The sequence below is a fragment of the Cornus florida genome, unplaced genomic scaffold (assembly GCF_030987335.1).
Source record: "Cornus florida cultivar Cherokee Brave unplaced genomic scaffold, ASM3098733v1 CherokeeBrave_3.0.0_Hap2_Chr11, whole genome shotgun sequence".
NCBI lineage: Eukaryota > Viridiplantae > Streptophyta > Magnoliopsida > Cornales > Cornaceae > Cornus > Cornus florida.
In genome coordinates, this window is record NW_026775581.1 from 96,568,699 (window position 1) to 96,588,389 (window position 19,691).

The 19,691-nt window shown below is 35.0% G+C and overlaps 3 protein-coding genes across 3 annotated transcripts; 2 read left to right on the forward strand and 1 right to left on the reverse strand.

The window, feature by feature from the left end:
• Positions 1–2,338: 2,338 nt before the first annotated feature.
• On the forward strand, positions 2,339–5,697 carry LOC132286152 (glucan endo-1,3-beta-glucosidase 14-like). The gene is made up of 3 exons (XM_059788418.1): positions 2,339–2,778; positions 3,650–4,686; positions 5,396–5,697. The coding sequence occupies exons 1-3, from the start codon at positions 2,679–2,681 to the stop codon at positions 5,483–5,485; spliced, it is 1,227 nt and encodes a 408-aa protein (XP_059644401.1). The 5' UTR covers positions 2,339–2,678; the 3' UTR covers positions 5,486–5,697.
• A 5,663-nt stretch (positions 5,698–11,360) lies between these two features.
• On the forward strand, positions 11,361–13,135 carry LOC132283637 (umecyanin-like). The gene is made up of 2 exons (XM_059785623.1): positions 11,361–11,884; positions 12,524–13,135. Exons 1-2 carry the CDS (start codon positions 11,701–11,703, stop codon positions 12,919–12,921), a joined length of 582 nt encoding a protein of 193 aa, XP_059641606.1. The 5' UTR covers positions 11,361–11,700; the 3' UTR covers positions 12,922–13,135.
• Positions 13,136–15,844: 2,709 nt separating this feature from the next.
• Positions 15,845–17,461, reverse strand: LOC132285744 (protein LURP-one-related 5-like). Its single transcript, XM_059787940.1, has 2 exons — positions 17,068–17,461; positions 15,845–16,568 (listed from the first exon to the last, which is right to left on the reverse strand). Exons 1-2 carry the CDS (start codon positions 17,290–17,292, stop codon positions 16,101–16,103), a joined length of 693 nt encoding a protein of 230 aa, XP_059643923.1. The 5' UTR covers positions 17,293–17,461; the 3' UTR covers positions 15,845–16,100.
• Positions 17,462–19,691: the final 2,230 nt, after the last annotated feature.

The window sequence follows — 19,691 nt, forward strand, 5'->3', positions numbered from 1 at the left end:
CCACCCATCGCCCCCAACACACCCCTAAACACTTTGATGCGCCGCCCAAGCCACCGAAGTGCGACACTTTTACTAAATTTATGGTCGCTGTGAACTGTATCTACTCGATTCTTTCAATCAGTATAATGTATCTATACTGGCACTATGAACCACGCCCTCCAATATTTCATCTTCACTCACTCTCCATCAATGTATCTCGTACTCCTCCTGATCAATTCAACGTAAATACTACTACTACTCATGGGATGATCAATTGGAATGTTAGTTTTGACGTTCGAAACCCTAACAAGGATGTAAGAATTATTCACAAAGAAGTCATTAAAGCTTCAATTTTCTACAAAGAGGTTAAGCTCTCGTCCACTGCTGTCTCACATCAATTGGGGAAGGATCAAAGATCACCAGAGGAGGCTTCCATTTTCGTGGCCGGCAATAATATTTTGGTAAGAGATTGGTCAAAAAATAGTGGTGTATTGAATTTTACGGTGAGCATAGATTATGTTGTGAGTCTTTTTTTGGAGGTCATACTATCCCGACATTCGGTTGGATATGAGGGTCACTTGTGAGAATGTAACGGTCGTATTTTCTTCTACAACAACAACAAGCACGTCAATGTTCTGTGATCATTCCAAGCAATGCAAGATCCAATATTGCTCCATTGTCGATTTTGTACAAGTCCTCCTTCCCAAAGAGAAGGTTGAGCGTTGGAGCCTTAGTAGAGGCATAGGTGTGTAAACAAATTGCTATGGTGATTGTTAGTAGCTAACTTTCACATCTGAGCTTCGTTTGGGCCAGAAGTTCGTTTTGGTCACTTTTGATAAGTCTGTGTCTTTGTTGGGCGTAACCTAATGGGCCACTTGCTAAGTTTTTATTTACACACTTATTTAGCGCGGGGGTGTTTAAAAATAAAAAAAATAAAAGCCCATAGAAGTGCTTTTGTCACCTTTTCGTCACAATTACTAAGATGAGTTTTTTTTTTTTATTTTTGCAATTTGAAAACGTGCATTTTTTTTTTTTTTTCTCAATTTTGACCCTTTTTATTCTTCTGGTTTGTGCCATTGTTTCTAGTTATTAATAAATTTAATAATTAGGACATTCTTTGTGAGTTAATATTATACATTGTACAACCAATCCTTTCTTATTAATTAGAGACAATAAGATATGGAAAAAAATAATTTAAAGTAATGTTCTTAATTCTTTTACATTGACAAACAGGTCTGAATATTATTTTCTGAAGACAAAAACATATGTTAGCAAGCTTGCATGATAATTTAGGTGTTGATAGATAGAGTTTCCCTCTTCCAAGCATAATTAAGGAAAATGATAAATTTGACAATTGGTAGTAAAAACCGATTGATATGACAATTAACAATTGGAGCATTATTCGGTGTCCTAGTTGGTAGAGTCTAACTCAAAGAACGAGTTGTTTTGAATTCACAAAGTATAGTATTTTGAATTCACAAAATAAGAGATAAATTCAGAAAAAATCTGATAATTATATTGATAATTAATTGAATGATTTAATCTTTGCATTGAAAACTCTAATTTATAAAGAAACTAACTGCAATACTAATACTCAAAAATAAGTCTAAAATAAAGTTTCTACAAAAAATTTGGAAAATTAGAGAAGGAAACATAATCAAATAAAACTACTAAATATATAAAATATGAGTGCAATTCAAGTTCGTTTAGACAACGAACAAAAAAATTCCCAAATATTCGACAAGCTTTTTATAAGCCAAAAAATTCCGTTTTGAAATCTTAAACAATGGTATAGTCTTCCTATAGAATAGAAAACCCCTGTTTTGAGCCTTAAACGATGATATTTTGCCGAAAAACGACATACATCATAGTCAAGAAAATTATTATTGGATAAAAAATATATACTTCGGGATAGTAAAAAAAAATCGGTCAGCATACCCGTTTGGCTCCCTGACGGTTCAAATAAGTCACAAATGTTTCGACAATTAGTTTTACATCGAACAGGTGTATTTGTGTTCAAATCCTCTTTCCTTTGTTTGTTTTCCTAATTAAGATAAACACTTGGGAGAGGTTACATGAAGTAAAATTTTGTACTTGGTATGATACAGAATTAATTATTGGAATGCTAATATGATATCGAATTAATTATTGGATGGTAATATTGCTACAGTCTTTCTAAATAGTGTATATTTCTTGAACCAGCAAACCAATAACGTGAGGCGATGGATTCTCTTGGGAGTCTCTACAACACCCATTACTTTAAATATATTAGCAAGAGACTTGACTTATTTGATACGATGTAAATGATACGTTTTAAGGCATTCAAATCAGGTATCCTCTTTGGGTCATCAATTCGGTCCAAATAGAATCCTCTCTCCTTTTAAATAAACCCTTTTAGAGAAAGCAAGAGCTAGAGTGAGAGTCTTCACGGTACCAATAATGAAACCCAAAAAGGTGGTAGTTTGAGAGGCAGAGATAATAGTGAAAAGGGTGGAATCTATTCGAAACCAGAACCACCCACCAAAACAAATTTCATTCCAACTTTGGACTGAGGTTTTGGAATCTCTCTATGTTTGGTCTATGGCATGCCTTGAGAAGAAGCATTGCATCCCAGAAACCACTGTTGGTTTTGTCTCAATCGACGCTACCTTCTTTGAAATGGTACAAATTACCACATTCTACCCACATCATTTCTTAAAATGGAATGGTCTTTTGCATTTGATTCTCCTCTCAAATCAATGGGGTTCTCTTCTTTCTTCCTCAGGTTCCTTTTCCTTTTCTTCATCATCTTTCCCAATGGTATGCACCTTTTTGTCTCTACTTTCAATGTTAACAATGATTTTTTTATTTATTTAACTATGCAATATATTCTTGTAGCATGTCTATGTGGAATTTGATTGAATAAGGTAAAATCTTGTTGAATTTTTCTGATAGATGATAGAATTTAGTTGTTGAATTTTTCTGCAGATAGATGATAGAATTTAGTTGACATAAAAAGTGGCTTTAATTCATCATGTTATTGGGTATTCTTGGACCTTGATGAATAGATGAGAAATCATATTCTCTGCAATTAATGTTTGTTTTTGAGTTGGACCGGGTTTGATTCATTTAGAACATTGATCTTTTGTTAAATTCAGTTCACTATATGTTGTATTCCGACTGCTAGTGCTATGATTTTTAGCTGAATGCAAGGCATACTTGTAATTTTGTTTTTCCTAAATGGGAAGGTTGTATTAATATGAAAATTGAAGTGCAAGATAATTAGTAAGGGCAGACACATACTTGTATTTAATTGTATCCAAATCTCAAATGAAAAACAACTTTGCTTTCAATTGGAGTCTAAAGTTGGCTGTTTGAATAGGCATGATTGAATCTCTTATATTTATGAGTGCATTGAGCCAATTAAAAAGAGATTGTAATTAAAATATTTATGTCCTTCAATTTATTAGTGAGTTTGTGTACTTGTCCTCCATTGAATTTTTGAAAATTTGAGTGAATTAATACACCATATACAAGAGTTGTCATGTTTATGATCAAATCAGTAGTTTCCCCAAGAAAATGGGGAAAGGCAAAGCTTAGTGGCATGTCAAAACATAATTTGCCTTTAATTGTACTATATTGGTGAATCTGTGTGATGGATTATTCATTATTGTACCTCCTTGTTTGGCAGTTTTAACGGTGCGGGGATTCACGGGAACATATGGAGTGAATTATGGCAGGGTTGCAGACAACCTCCCTCGACCTGAAAGTGTAGCGACACTGCTGAAGGCAGCAAAGATTAAGAATATCAGAATTTATGATGCTGATCATGAAGTCCTCACGGCTTTCAATGGTTCTGGCATCGAAATAATGGTGTGTGTGCCAAATGAGTTACTGATAGAGATGAGCGTGAACGAGGCTCGTGCCATGGATTGGGTGAAAGAAAATGTGGAGCCATTCCTCCCCCAAACAAAAATTACTGGGATTTCAATGGGGAATGAGATTCTGGGGGTTGTTAGTCCAGATGTCTGGGAGGCTTTGCTGAGTGCTACAAAAAATGTTTACAATGCCCTTGACCGACTCGGCCTAACTAAAGTAGTTAAGGTCTCAACCCCCCATTCTGAGGCTGTATTCGATCATTCCTTCCCTCCATCTGCATGTGTTTTTAGGGATAATATTCTTCCATACATGAAACCACTTCTGCAATTCTTTTCGCAGATTGGTTCTCCTTTCTATATCAATGCTTACCCATTCCTTGCCTATAAGAGTGATCCTGAACATATTGACATTAAGTATGCCCTTTTCCAAAAGAATTCTGGGATTTATGATGCCAAAACTAAATTGCATTACGACAACATGTTTATGGCTCAAATTGATGCTGCTTATTTTGCTTTGGAGAAAGTTGGTTTTGGGAAGATGGATGTCATTGTTTCAGAAACTGGTTGGGCTTCTAATGGGGATGAAACTGATGCAGGGGCTTCACTAAAAAATGCGAAGACTTACAATTATAATCTGAAAAAGCTGTTAGCAAAAAAGAAGGGGACCCCCTACAGACCTAAAAAAGTTATTAAGGCATATATTTTTGCCTTGTTTAATGAGAACAAGAAGTTCGGGCCGCTCTCTGAGAGAAATTTTGGACTGTTTAAAGCTGATGGGAGCATTGCATATGATATTGGGTTTACTGGACTTGTACCTTCCTCCGCAGCATCATCTCGTCTCTCCTCAAAGGTATGAGTTCCCCCTAATGCCTCTGATTTTGTTTTATTTTTTAAAATTTTTTGGTTTTGTGAAATTGTGATTCGCCACAAGAATATGTCTTTGCCATTTCATTGAAAGCATGTCATGTTCTTAGCCCTTGAACTTGTGTCTCTTGGGATATCTGAGCAACCCAACTCTGCTGATTGAATATATGCAACTAGGCATAAATTTCAGAATTGATCCTGAAAATAGTTCTGTGGTTTCATGTTTAATTGTTCCCCCACAGGACAAATGTTTCTAGAAGCACATACAAAATGAAAACATCCATAATTTCATCAATGCTCACTTGTAATTTAAACATTTCAAAAGTTACATATGTGAATCAATAAATTGTTGTTTCTTAGCTTCTCTGTTTTCTCTCACTTTCTTGGTGATCAAGTGGAGATAAGTTTTCTCCAAAAGTTATGCCATGTATGCATTTGACAACTTCTTTGTAGAAATTACTACGATAACGAAATAGCTTAGCAGTGCTTACATTTCTTTGTAGAAATTTGTAGTAGCATGCTGTCTAGTAGTAACCTCAAAGCAAATGATCATTTTAAGGATTGAGGATTACAGCGATAACGAAATAGCTTAGAAGTGCTTACATTTCTGGCAGTGTCACGGAAATCAAATCCGTGTTCTTGTGTTTCCGCTTATATTATTAATGTTTCTATTTTCTAACATTTTGATTCTACAGGATATTGGTCTGCGAGGCTGGTTTGGGTCATGCTACTCGTTGCTTCTCACGACTTGTGCTTCAGTTCTGCTTTTGATTTTGATGTCTTGACTGGCTATAGCTTCAAGCTCTCATTACCTCTTCCTATTGATGCAGAATTAGTTCATAGAAGCACTCTGACATTCTTAAATGTGTACAAATCATTGTAAAGGAACAAACTGTTGATTCATTATTATTATTATTACTGTATTTAACAACACGACTGGAAATTGTTAATATGTTTTTGAAATTGTTTAAGCAATGTAATGCATTCTTTGTCAGAATTTTTCTGGTGTGTGAGAAAGCATACTTTATCATCATCATCATCATTATATATATGTATATGTTATATGTGTGTGTGTATTTGTGAAAAATCCGAAAACTGCTTTACACATCATGTTTCAAGTTTTCAACCCTTGGAAAATGAAATTGACGAAGACAATGAATTTGGTGACTCTGAAGCTCATCAGAGTCCATCAGCCTCCCAACATAACCACCAAAAAGTCAAACTACTTTAACTTCTATATCAAATGCTTCCAATTTCACTGTCTTTTGAGGTTTGTATCATCACAACTTCTACAATTAAAAAAGAATTCAAGTTCTTGAGGAGAATATAGGCTTGAGGATTCGAGTGGGATATATTGGTGTTCACCGAAATGGACCTAATGATACCTGAACATCCTAGTCTCAATTCTAAGAATGTTCATTAATAGAGATTGTAATTCGTAAGGTATCGCGGAGAAAAGCTATGATTTGCTTGTCATACATTGATGGTCTCGTTGGATTCCTTCTCAAAAATCCTTCTTTGATGAGAAATTATTAGATGAGCCATGATGCAACATTACGACTAAACGCATACACAAGTGGTGTATAAGCTATAAATTGTCTTATTGAATTCCTTCCAAAAATATTTTGTAGATGACAAGTGGGCATGGAGTTTTATTGTAATATCAATATTTTTTTGACAATCAAATTATACAATAAATGCAAAAAACAAAAATATATATATATATTGAAGTTAGGGTGTATATGTGCAGACCCCAGAATACCAGTGGCACGTGTATTTGTGATTGATTCATATAAGAATCTGAACCAAACCCAGTTAACCAACCAAAAGTTTGGTATCTTTTATTCTTTTTAGAAATTCATTTTTGGGTGCTAGAGAAATTTTATTTTCTAAAATTTTTAAATTTTGAACATATACATAAGTTTTCGGGGCATATATAATTGCAATTCCGAATCCAGTTGTCGACAGAGCCGGAGTCTTTAAATGCATAATGTGATTTTAATTTTTCTTAGGTTGTTGTCAACTGGCACACAGCTGTATAAATTGAATAATACTGAAATTTATTTATTTATTTACTTATTATAATTCAAAATTTTGTGAAGCTATGGTTGAATCTATATAGAAAAAGTGTTGGGTTTCAATAAATTAATTAATACATAGAAATCAAGAATATTGTAATTAATTAAATAAGAAAATTTAGCCAGAATTAAATCATATAGTCCCTTTAGATTTTGAATAATATCCTTATACTATATTTGGAAGCACCGAATCAGGTAGTAGATTTAGAATTGAAAAAAAATTAATTAAAATTTCTCTAATCTCAAATTCAAAATACTGTTCCCAAACGCAACATTATGATAACAACAAGGAAATGACTTTCTCTACAAATAAAATACTTAAATCTCCATTCTCATCATACAAAATAAATCAAAAAATACAACACAATCCATCAAAATAATCACGTTACAATCCTTTTTTTTTTTAAAGTAACACATGCATTGTCAGATACTATCACAAAAGAATTTTATTTATTTAAAAATTGCAACAAATTAAAAAGCAGCGATGAGGTATGAACATGGAAAGTCTTATGTTAGTTTAAAGAGAGATTAAAATAATGTGGAAATAAAGATGTGTCATCCACACCGTTAGAAATCTATGGCTGATGAAGGGTTCAAACTCCTTTATTAATTCTGGAAGCTTTTTGAAATTTGATTCATTGACCTTTTCATTCCAAAGAAAACAACATTCTAACAGTATTCCACGAAATTACTTAGAAATTATGTGGCCTTGGAAAAGATTCAAATGCCTTAACTTAGGAAGCTTGGAAATTTGGTTCATTGACCGTTTGATCCGACATTTTAACTTTTCCATCACGCGGGGAATTTACTAGTTTTCTTCTTGACGTATTCGTGAAGTCATTATTACACAATTTGCATATTTTTTTTTATTTTTTATTTTGAAACAAAATATATTAATTGTAAATCATTTTTATTTTATTTATGTTTGTTTTGGGAAAATTCCAAATCAATCCATTGATAGAGGCTTCTTTTAACAAAAAAATATCTTTTTTTCTTTTCTTACCTTTTTTTTTTTTTCTTTTTTTTTTTTATGAATTTTGATTTTTAGCTAAATGCAATCTCTAATATCACGAGGGGAACGGTATTGCTATCAAATGCCATGTGATAAAAAGGGACGTAACAAAAAAAGTGTCCAAAGTGACAATTATTTTAGCTTTTTTCGGCAATTATTTTAGGTATTACCCCACTGTTGCACGAAAAAGTTGTTGGGTTCAATTGAATCACTATCAGATATCACATCTAACTTGTTTTGTATTATTATTCAAATAATTTCAAGGTTGTTTTCCTAAACATTTATAAAATATTTACCATCGTAATAAATTAATTTAAAAATCTTTAATTACTTTGTGATTATAAAGACGTAAATCTCGACTTTTTATTTTAAAAAATGATGAAGTCTTAAAAGACGTTGAAGTATCATTAAATTACGAATTTTTGATAAATTTAAGGCCTATTTGTTAAAACCTAAATAAATAATTTAATTTAAGTTTTTTTTTTTAGAGTGTATCGGTCCCACAACACATGCACTATTTAAGTTAAGAATGTTGTTTAAAAGAGAGATATCAAGAACTTACCTACCCATTATTAGTTAATATGATACTTAATATGGAGATCATCAACAATTTTGTGAACAGGGAGATAGATTTCAGGTATCACTCGAGATACAAGGACTTGAAGATCACCCACTTATCTTATGCAGATAACCTCCTCCTCTTTTGCCATGGGGATGTTACCTCAGTTTCGGTGATTAAATCAGCTATGGACTACTTCAACACAATGTCTGGTTTAAACATCAACACTTCCAAAAGCATTATTTTCTTCTCAGGAGCTGATCAACTCACTCAGCACTCAATTACTTCTTTACTGGGAATTGAAGTAGGCTATCTACCAATCAAATACCTTGGAGTACCTTTGATCTCCACCAATCTCAAGTCTTCTCATTGCAGCCTACTAATTGAGAAGATTACCAAAAGAATATCTCATTGGTCTTCTAGGTCACTCTCTTGTGCAGGCAGGCTTCAAATAATCAAGGTTGTTCTTGTCTCTATACAGATTTACTGGTCTAGCATTTTCATCCTCCTTAAAGCAGTGATTAATGAGCTTAATAAGATTTTTAGATCTTTTCTCTGGTCTGGTGCTGAAATGAGATCTACAAGGGCCAAAGTATGTTGAGAGAAAGTTTGCAAGCCAAAAGAAGTTGGAGGGCTTGGGATTCCTAATTTGGAATTGTCAAATAAGGCAGGGATCATGAGATTCATTTGGGAACTACAAACTGATAGCAATGATAGGCTATAGATTAAATGGTGCAACAACTATCTAATCAAGTCAAAGAACCTGTGGGAGCTTAACATTCCATAATCTTGCTCCTAGAATTGGAGGAAAATACTACAGCTTAGACATCCAGCTATACTTCTCTTAAGGCATTCCATTGGCAATGGTATAGACACATCATTTTGGCTAAATAATTGGGCTCCAGGAGGGCCAATATGCACTAGATTCCCATCCTCAATTCTCACACAGGCTGGCATCAATCAAGCTACTACAGTTGACAATTTCATTGTTGACTCCTCTTGATCTTTCCCACCACTCATCACATGTTCTATTCCTGAGTTACTGCAATTGCAGCCTCCAGTAAAATCAAGAAGGGACAAGAAGAGATGGACTGCATCTCCTACAGGAATTTTCAGCCTGGGCCACACAGCTGCTTTCCTTGCAGGTCATTTCCCTAAGGTTGATTGGCACAACTTAGTGTGGTGCTCACCAATTATCCCTAGAATGAAGCTGAATCTTTGGTTGGCAGTGCAGTCCAGATTGCCAACTCTGGATAGCAAATCAATGAAAAATTATCTCAATATCTGCCCTTTATGTCAAACACATCCTGAATCACACGACCACATCTTCTTCAAATGTTGTTTTACCTCTCCATTGTGGCTATTTATCAAGTACAAACGCCAATTCTACACACCAATCACAAACTGGGAGCAACTCATTCAATGTATCAGTGAAAAATGGAAAGCAAAATCAGTTCCTAACCTGTTAAGGAAGGTATGTTTTTCTGCATTAGTTTATCACACTCTGGAGGAAAGGAATCAAAGGATCTTCAACATCAAGAGATCTTCTCAGAGGTCAGTGCTAGCTCGAGTCTACTCTACCATCACTGCAATCCTTAAGCTTGGTTTCCTTCAAGATTGTTCTACTTCTAGGAAAATTCTCTCTGAATGGAACATCTCCCCTTCCTGTTGTCGACCTCCACCTCGTCCACCAGATTGAAGCTTGTCGGTAAGTCGCCGGCTTCATGCCCTAAAGTGCACTGGATTGAAAGGCAAACAACCTCCATTAACGGAATTACAATCCGTTAATTCAGGTTATTAGCTTTGTGTTGTATTGGGCCGATTCATGAGCCTGGTCTTTTGGTTTTGCCCAAAATTGGGCTGTTCCCCTTAAAGGGTCGTTCGGCTTCTGGCCCATACTGTAACTATTACTTTTATTTCAATGAATTTGCTTTAAATTCCAAAAAAAAAAAATGATACTTAATATGGAGGGATTTGTTGATGCAAGCGTATGGTACTTTTAATTATTAACAACAAAAGTCAGGCCCTTGAGTAAATTATAAAAAAAAAACCTAATTACAGGAAAAAAATAAATAAATAAAATAAATAAATAATAAATAAATAAATAAATAAAATCTTGACTCCATAAGTTTGTGTATATTACAGAAAACCGATCTGATCAATCAGATGGATTGTTACGTAGGAATGAATGTGCAAATATACATTTATATATAAAATAATAATAATAATATAAAAATGGATAAATTTACACTACCTCCCCTGTAGAATGTTTAAATAACAAAAATCTCACCTATAATTTCAAAAATAACACTAACCTACCATATCAGTATTATTGATTTATCATATAATGACAATTATACACATTGAATTTTTTTTTTTTACCATTACAAGATATAAACATAAATGTATATCTTTTTTCAAAAATTCTAAGGGCAAAATTGAGTTTTTATATTTTTCAGACATAGAGTTCCTATTACTATAACTAGAATTACGGAGTTTTAAAACTAAAGTGAAGATCCTGTATTTAAGTATTTACAAGTGTAATTTATCCTATAAAAATCGAGTACACTTGTATAACTCCATCACAAAACCATATATGATGGGTGTAGTTGTATGAAAAAGTTGTGACAAACGAGTGAGATTGATACATGTATGTATATATTGAGAAAATATATAATATTTATAAAATATTTTTACGTGATACCTCACCAATGTATGTATAGTCATATATAGAGAATCCCAATTTGCCTTGATGTACAAGGAATGAATAGATTTTAAAACATTACATGACTATGCAATGGGTTGGGGATACCAGGTGAAAAATACTTGTGATTAATTGTATACTTTCTGAAAATAGTATATATTACGTGGGGCTTACAATCATATGATGCAATGATATGGGACCCATCCCATGGTGTCGCATTGTCATGCATGTTCTTAATGCATGACTGGATGTGTCTTACAAGAAGCTGCAAAAGACTTTCATATATGGATCGAAGAAGAAGTCCGGAGTCAAGCTCCATTGAACCTATGCGTGTGTGTGTGTGTGAAATGGAGGACTCAACAGCGTGAACACTTTCTTCTTTGGGTTGGTAAAGGTCCGCTGTGCGTTGAAGGCTGAAGCCTTTCCCTTCACGTCGGTCAGTGGCAATTAAGTTGTCTCTTCGATCTTACCCGTACGTTAAGCCCGCGTCCAACACCAATTCCATTATATATATACACACTTTCTAACCCTCCCAACCATCACTTGCAACAACAATACATACCTTACTTACCAAATAAAAACCACCACTTGCAATTTCTCTCATTCACATACATTATATATATATATAAATTTCTAGAGAGAGAGAGATGGACAAATATTGGATGTGCATGGTTGTTGCAGGTCTTATTGCAGCTGTGATGGCGAAATCTGCAGTGGCACAAACGAAGTATGTGGTTGGAGGTAGCTTGGGTTGGGTGGTACCTCCAAATGGTGCACAGGCTTTCTCTTCATGGGCTTCTGATAAGCAGTTCATGATCGGGGATATTCTAAGTGAGTGTCTGTCTCACCACTTCTTTTTTCATTCATATTTTCTTTGCTTTGTTCGATTGGAGAAAAATTAATTTAATTTTTAAATTAATTTAATTTGAATTTCAATTCCAACCGACTAATTTTAGTTTTTTTGTGCTCAACTCTGATAATTAGTCAAGAAATGCTCTTAGTCAATAATAGATACTAACAAAAAACATTTTTTTAAAATTTAAATTAGAATAATAATTTGGAGTCACAACTTCTACTCAATTATGTGAATGGGTTCTTACGTCATTACGATAAAGATAGTCTCAGCTTTCACCCGTTCTCATACCCTTATATTTAGACTTTGTGTTCGTGGTGATCAGTTCATGTCAACCACACTAGCAGCATAGCTTATTAAGGATAAACTTCGACTACCTTATTTACAATTAATATCATTTCACGTTATGATAACATCAATCAATTATTACTCACATGAAATTAGTCGAATTTATTGCACTATATATCCCACTCCCTTTAAATTATATATATGTACCAAAATGAAATGCATGTTCTCTATAAACCACAGACGTCCGTGAGTCAAGGTAGCTCCTTGTATGATGTATCGATATTCTATGGACTAATCGATCTTTTCTTTGATGATGTTTTCTATTTCAGTTTTCAACTTCTCAACCAATGAACATGATGTCTTACAAGTATCCAAAGTCTCTTTCGATGCTTGCAACTCGGCCAACGCTATAGGTACACTAATCACACAAGGTCCAGCAAACATCACTCTCACTTCTTCCGGTGACCATTACTATATCTGCACTGTCGGCCGCCACTGCCAGGCCGGCCAGAAGCTGGCCATCAATGTCTCCGGTGCTCCCGGTGCAGCCCCCACGCCTTCCTCCATCACTCCCACTACGCCTTCTCCAACCTCGACCACCCCTAAAGCTTGCGCTCCAACTCCAACACCAACACCGATGCCAGAAGTGCCACCTTCTTCCTCGTCTGCTGCATTTGCTAGTTTCTTGCTTACCTTGTTGGCCATTTCCATGGCCTTCATTCTATAGATCATAGAGATGGTGTTACAATTTTGATTCTCTTTGGTTACATGTCCACTAAAATAAAAATGTACTTGGTGCAATTTCATATATATTCAGTTTTGTATTGGAAATAATTCATTGTTGTGGGAATTTGGACCGGGTTGGATGAACCTGTGGGATGTCTGACATATAAATATATCTCTCAGCAAAACGTGACTTTAATGAATAGAGTTCAACAAAATCTTTTTTTTTTTTATTTGTCAATAATTAATATTTATTTCAATCAGGATTATCAAATACTGATTGTCACATTTATTAATTTTCTTTTGATTCATTTTTTTTATTTTTAAAATTGAGGAGCAACGAAGTAGGGTCTCTTTGACATGTGCAATCAGCAATGTGATGATAGAGATGGCTTGTCTAAGATTTTCATATATATATATATATATATATTTTCACATTTCTGGATGGACTACTGTATGCCGCACACCATCGGTGAAAGTAATTCAATATAAGGAATTTTTTTGTCATTAAATGATCTAAATTTTGACTGATGGAAGTACTAATTTGTTTGACAGATGATAAGACTGTGAATTGGAGAAATTCATTGTTAGTGTGAGTCTCAAACTCAAATTTTTGCCATTAGTCAAAATTGGGGGAGGCCATTCGAAAACATGGTATTTTAATTGTAATACTTTACCACTATGCAATTTCTATTGTATACTCGTGAACTATTCTATATTTTTTTTATTTATAGGGATATAGGTTGTTCGTAATTTTGACAATTATAATAATAAAATTAAAATAAAAATAAAAAAATTAAGAAAATATAATAAGAGTTTCAATCGCTATATGTTCATTTGCAAATTACATCTAAGATCAAATTTCACATTTTGAACTTGTCATGAGCTCAAACTTATTAGCCCAAATTAAAATCGTAAACAATCGAGTCAAATCTAAATAATCTCAAACTTTTAATTCTACTCGATATGTGAGTCACGATTCCCGAAATATGTGTGTGTATATATATATATGTATGCAAGTTAAGAATAATTTATATAATTATATTTGTACCATATGACAATCCCAATCAATTGAACGCAATTATTGCCCCTACACATTAGTTCATACTTGACAAGAAGTAATATGTGCTAAATTCTAACTTCGGTCACCAAAGAGCACCCTTGTGACCTAGTGGTAACGTGGAAGTGGGTGTAAAAAACCCGAAAAAAAAAAAAAAAAAAAAAAAAAAAAAAAAAAAAAAAAAAAAAGAACAGTTCCAACTTTTGGTCCCAAAACTCATTTATGGCACAAATTAAAAGGATATCCTTTCAAATCCATATCTTTCTTTTGGGAATCCAATTTTAATGATTCTTAACCAATTATAACTATTGCCATCAGTCAAAAAAACCTTATTTCACAGTACTATTATTTTGCCCACCATTTTGAGATTCCTTTTAATTAATCATCACGCCCGTCATTGCACGAGGAAAGTGCATTCATATTGAATTTTGAAAATTTGAGTAAGCATTATTAATCCATTGCCTAGTTAGAAAAAGTATTCAGCACTTTAAGTAAGTGCATTCGTGTTCAAATCTCCCTCTAAAAAACCTCTAGATATTTTTGACAAGTAAATTAGACGGACTTCTTCAAAGATTTGTCATAAGTATACATACATCTCTTTTTTATTTGAAAATTTTCACAACAAATCAACAATATTAGATTGGTTGCAAATATCAATGATGTATGCATCATGAAATTACGTAAACCCTTTATGTTTACTGGGAGTAAATAACACTGATCTTCCTTTGTTTAGGTAAATTATACAAAAGTACACAATTTTAATATTTATTACTTTAACCACTCTTGAGATTTGACTTGTCGACCAAATTTTATAAAATAACAATATTGTCATTTCTTTGTATAAAATGCAACATAAATATATTACTATTACTCAACACGAGCATTACTGCAAAGTTACTTTTCGGGGCTGCCGAGTGTGTCTGCGCAACAACATCCTAATTTTTTATTTTTTATACTTCCAGCTGATTTGTGGACCAAATTTTATAAATGGCAATATTGTCTTTCCCTTATATAAAATGCAACATAAATATATTATTATAATATAAGATCATGCATATGAACGGGTTTAGGAGAAATCAAAATAAACATCGAGCGGTATACCTATGTACAATTTGACCAAACCTTAAAAAGGCCGATCTAATTTGCCATTTTTAATGTTATAGTTGTTATTAGGGTAAATTACACCCATCTCCCCTAAGGTTTCGTAAATATATACTGAGCTACAGCCTTATTTACCAAATTACACTTGCCTCCCTTAAAATTTTTATGTAAATAACACAAACCCCCTTCATTAAGGATCGAAGATGAAAAATGTTGATGTCTGCAATTTTATTAATTATAATTTTCAATTTTAATAAAATACAATATATATATATATATAAACACACACACATATACAAGGACAAAAATTTAATTATATACCCGACAAGTCAGACAGAAGAGACTGTAATTTAACAAATTGGAGAAAAAAACAGTTAATAAGACTTAAAACTTTGATGAGGTTGGTGCAATATACTCTTGTTATTATTTTGTTAAAATGGTATCTCTAAACGAACTTGGCCAAAGCCGCCTGACTGAACTGTTTCAGGCATAACTATCTTTTTGTTGTTTGTGGAGTTCAATAGCCCAATTTAAGACTTAAAACTTCAAAATCTTTTATTTCTGTACTTTGCAGTCTGGATACAATTTTTTGGAACGGTGAAAAAAATAATAATAAAAAATAGTTTTTATCTTATCATTATATATATATGTATAGTTTTCAAAAAAAAAAAAAAGTGTGATCTAAAAATTGAATTACTTTTTCCCTTATATTTAAAAATAAAAACCGACTCAGAAAGAATTTAGAGACCATAGTAGCAAGCAAGCAAGCAAGCAAAACAGGGAAAGAGATGCGTGTTGCACTTAAAGCAATACCCGAATATTTCAGAACAATTAAAGATGGCCTGGCCAGTCTTTGTGCCAAAGATGGTTGAAAAACACTATTTGGGTTTTTAAGCATCAAAAAAAAAAAAAAATAGAAATAGAGTTTGATTAGGCCTAGCTCAAACGACTCAAACCTAGCACCTAGTTGACTCTACTATATAGACTTTTGTAAAACAAAGTAGTACTACTAGCAGCAAAGATCAAGGATCAAGACACCTAGACAAGGGTGTACAAACCGAAGTCGATTGGGGTGGTTCCACAACGGTGGAGTCCACCTCGAGCCCGCCGTCCCTACCGTCCCCACCGTCATCAGCCCAGTCTTCACCGTTGATCTGATCAAGGACGAGCACCAATCCCATGGCAAAGGCACTATCAAAACCGGGTTTCAGGCAGAGAGAGAAAACTTCCTTCCCAAGCACCACATGATGGGCCGAAGCATCTACTTTGCGTCTGATCTCACCCATCGATTCCTTCGCTGCATTCAAGATTGTGCAGCTTCGCTGACCGAATGACCCCTCTATCTGGTACTCCTCACCTGCATCTCCGAACACCTCCACCGTCACGCTCGACCGTCCCATCATCGACGATCTCCGCACACTGAATATAGGTTGCTGACCCTCCGTTTTCTCTCCCAAAAACCCTTCCCACCGATGATGCAGACTCGGCCTCTATTGGAAACAAACATCAATAATTACATGAATCACAACTCGTCCCACTTGACTCAGCCCTCGTTCAAATGAACAACAAATCTCTCACATCCATTATATTGAATTTCACACTCATATCTATTGAAAATGGTTTGTACGCATCCAAGATTTTTTTCAGAGACACATAACTGAATGAGTCCGAATTGTATAATCCATTGAGTCATACTATATAAATTACAATCCAGTAGTGACCCATCAATCAACTCACAAGTTTAAGGAAAATACAAGGCTTTTTTTTAAAAAAATCTTTTTAGCATAGCATATTCTGATTTGAAATAAATTTTAAAATAAATCGAAATCCGAATTGATACCCATTAATGCAAATTAGAAATGGAAACATTGACCAATTCAATGTTTTGCAATTTTGATATACTAGGTCTAGCAGGTTTTTTAATATTATTATTATTTTATTAATTCAAAGTCCTGATTAAACTGATTAAACAACGAGCATAAAGTTTACCTTTCGCAGGACCGTGAGGAGGCAGTGGCCGGAGGCTTCCATGAGTACGACCTCGGCCTTGTCACGTGCATCGGCCCCATACGAGTCGACTCGGAAGACGACCTCACCTTTGGAATCGTAGACGGTGAATCCATCGCCGGTGGAGAAGAGAGAGGTCTTGAGAACAGTGAGATAGGTCTCTTCTTCGCACACGAACCTATCTTTAACAATAATACCACCTTTCATTCTTCTAATAAAACAGTTAGATTTAGGAGCTTTCAATACAATCTCTTTGTGTGTGGCTATGCAAATCAAAATCTTAGTAACAAAAAATGTGTACTAAGAACAAGATATAGGAGGAGAAAGAGGACAAAGAGAAAAGTCGAGCTCATTGGCGAACACTAATTAATATCTGGGATGATATCTGTTTTCTCTACACCTCTCTAAAATGTCTATTCTTCTCTCTCTACCTATCCCTCTCAAAAGTCTAATTCACTCCTGACCCCCCAAATGTGTTTCTCTTACTTCGATTCTGATAACAAAGGATAAATTATTGCGTTTGTCCGAGCCCATCACAATCCGACGGTGGTTGAGATTTTTTAATTGATATATTAGTACATTTTTATGGGATTAATTTTTTAATTTGAATTATTTTGATCTACTCATTATCAATTGTAAAGATCATCTAATACTTTTTTCATGTTAACCAGCAATTAATTTAATTTTTTTTTTTTTTTTTTTTTTGACAAGGTCCAATAATCCCCGTAACCATATAATAATTTTTCTATTATATAATGTATGAATTGAGATAAAGATTGTAATGAATTTAAATTCAAAAATATTCGATGTTCGTGCGACCATATAATAATTTTTCTATTATAAAATGCACAATTTTTTCTTTTAATTTTTTTTAGGGTAATGTGCAAAAAACCCCCCTAAACTTTACTCTTTCTTCCAAAAAACCCCCTTGAATTATTTTTTTAACAGAAAATTCCCTAAACTATCACACTTTTTGCAAAAAAAGCCAGGTGACACTGTTCCAGTAAATTTTGGCCGTAAAATAGTCACGTGCATATGCTGTAAATTGAAAATGCCAATCCTACCCTCTTTCTCTCTCTATGTCTAAATTCTTTCCCAAATTACAGACATTGGACCCTGCAATTTATTGTTCTGCAATGAGACATTCACCAATTTGGGAAGAGAACTCAGCGTCGGATGCACGACACCGGTGAACTGAATGTCCCAGAGCTGCAAAACGAAGAGATTCTGAGACAGGTCCGGGATAGGACCCGTGAACCATCGTCGAGCTCTCCATCTCTAAGCTCACCGCGCCTACCAAAAGCTCATCACACAGCCGCCGGACTAGAGCTCAACACACAGCCGCCGGATTTGTTCTCACAGCCGTCTCCTTGTCTCCCCCAGATCCGTTTCGAGCTCGATCCACCACCGCCGAATTTGTTTTCATCAACCTCGCAATCGCAGCCTCCTCCTCTCCGATCGACCACTACCTCATCGACTGTGGCTCAACTGAATCCATCACCGTCAACGTTGACAACCGCCGTTTCGTCGGCGACTCTCCATAGCTCGAACGATCTCACACAGGGATTCGAACCCACTTCCGAATTTTGTCCCGGTTCATTGTATGCCAGTTCCGGCCCAAGTTCTTGGCTGTAATAAAACAAGAGAATTGACATAGAGAGAGAAGATCTAAGCATTAACGGTGCAATCGCAGCGGCCAAAGTGAAGTCTCCGGCCAAAAAATTGGTGCAATAACAGCGGCCAAACCACTAAAATCTCCTGCAAAAGAGGAGCGGTGCTACACCGAAGTTGTTGATGCAGAGGTCTCGGTAGGAGGAAAATTCTCCACGTTGATGGCGGTGGTGAGCTGGCTGCCGGGCGATTCCGGTGACTTGGAGACCTGTACCACGGCGACACAAGGTCGCCAAGTAGTAGATTTGGACATGCGTCGCCATGAAGTCGACCTTTCCAAGCTGTGATGCACTTACGTAGCCGCAACCTTGCGGTCGCTTTTTCGCGACGCCGATGACCACTGCCGGAGCAGTGCCTCCATCATCGGCCACGAAAAGGAAAGAGAGGGGAAGAGAAGGTTAGACAGAAGAGAGAGATACAGAGGGAGGAGGGGGGAGGTTCGTACAGTAGCTATGTTGGTGTTGCAATAGATGAGTTATTGTTTCAAAGCTTAGCTTTCACTGGTTGGTTCAGCGCTGACTCTGTTTGGCGTTGAAGTTTTGGTAAAGTGATAATGAGTTGTCCAAATATCATTGGCTGTTCACAATTTGTCTGACACATCCGCAATAGAAGCCCATCAAACACAAAAACGACGTCCTTTTATAAAAGGGTAATTTTGTAATCAAACATCTCCGGTGACCTTTTATGCCGGAGACAATTCATTTTGTCCTTAAATTGTACATTTTTAATAGATCAGGGGGTATTTTTTAGTTTAGGGGGGTTTTGTGTTTTTTGCTGAAAGTTTAGGGGGGTTAAATGCACTTTACCCTTTTTTTTATTTTTGTACTAGGATCTCACCTAGGCAGGGCCCCTAAAGGATACACCATAGACTAGAAATCTAGATATATTGTCGACGGCCCCACACTTCAGCACCAATTTAGTCAGAGAATATAATG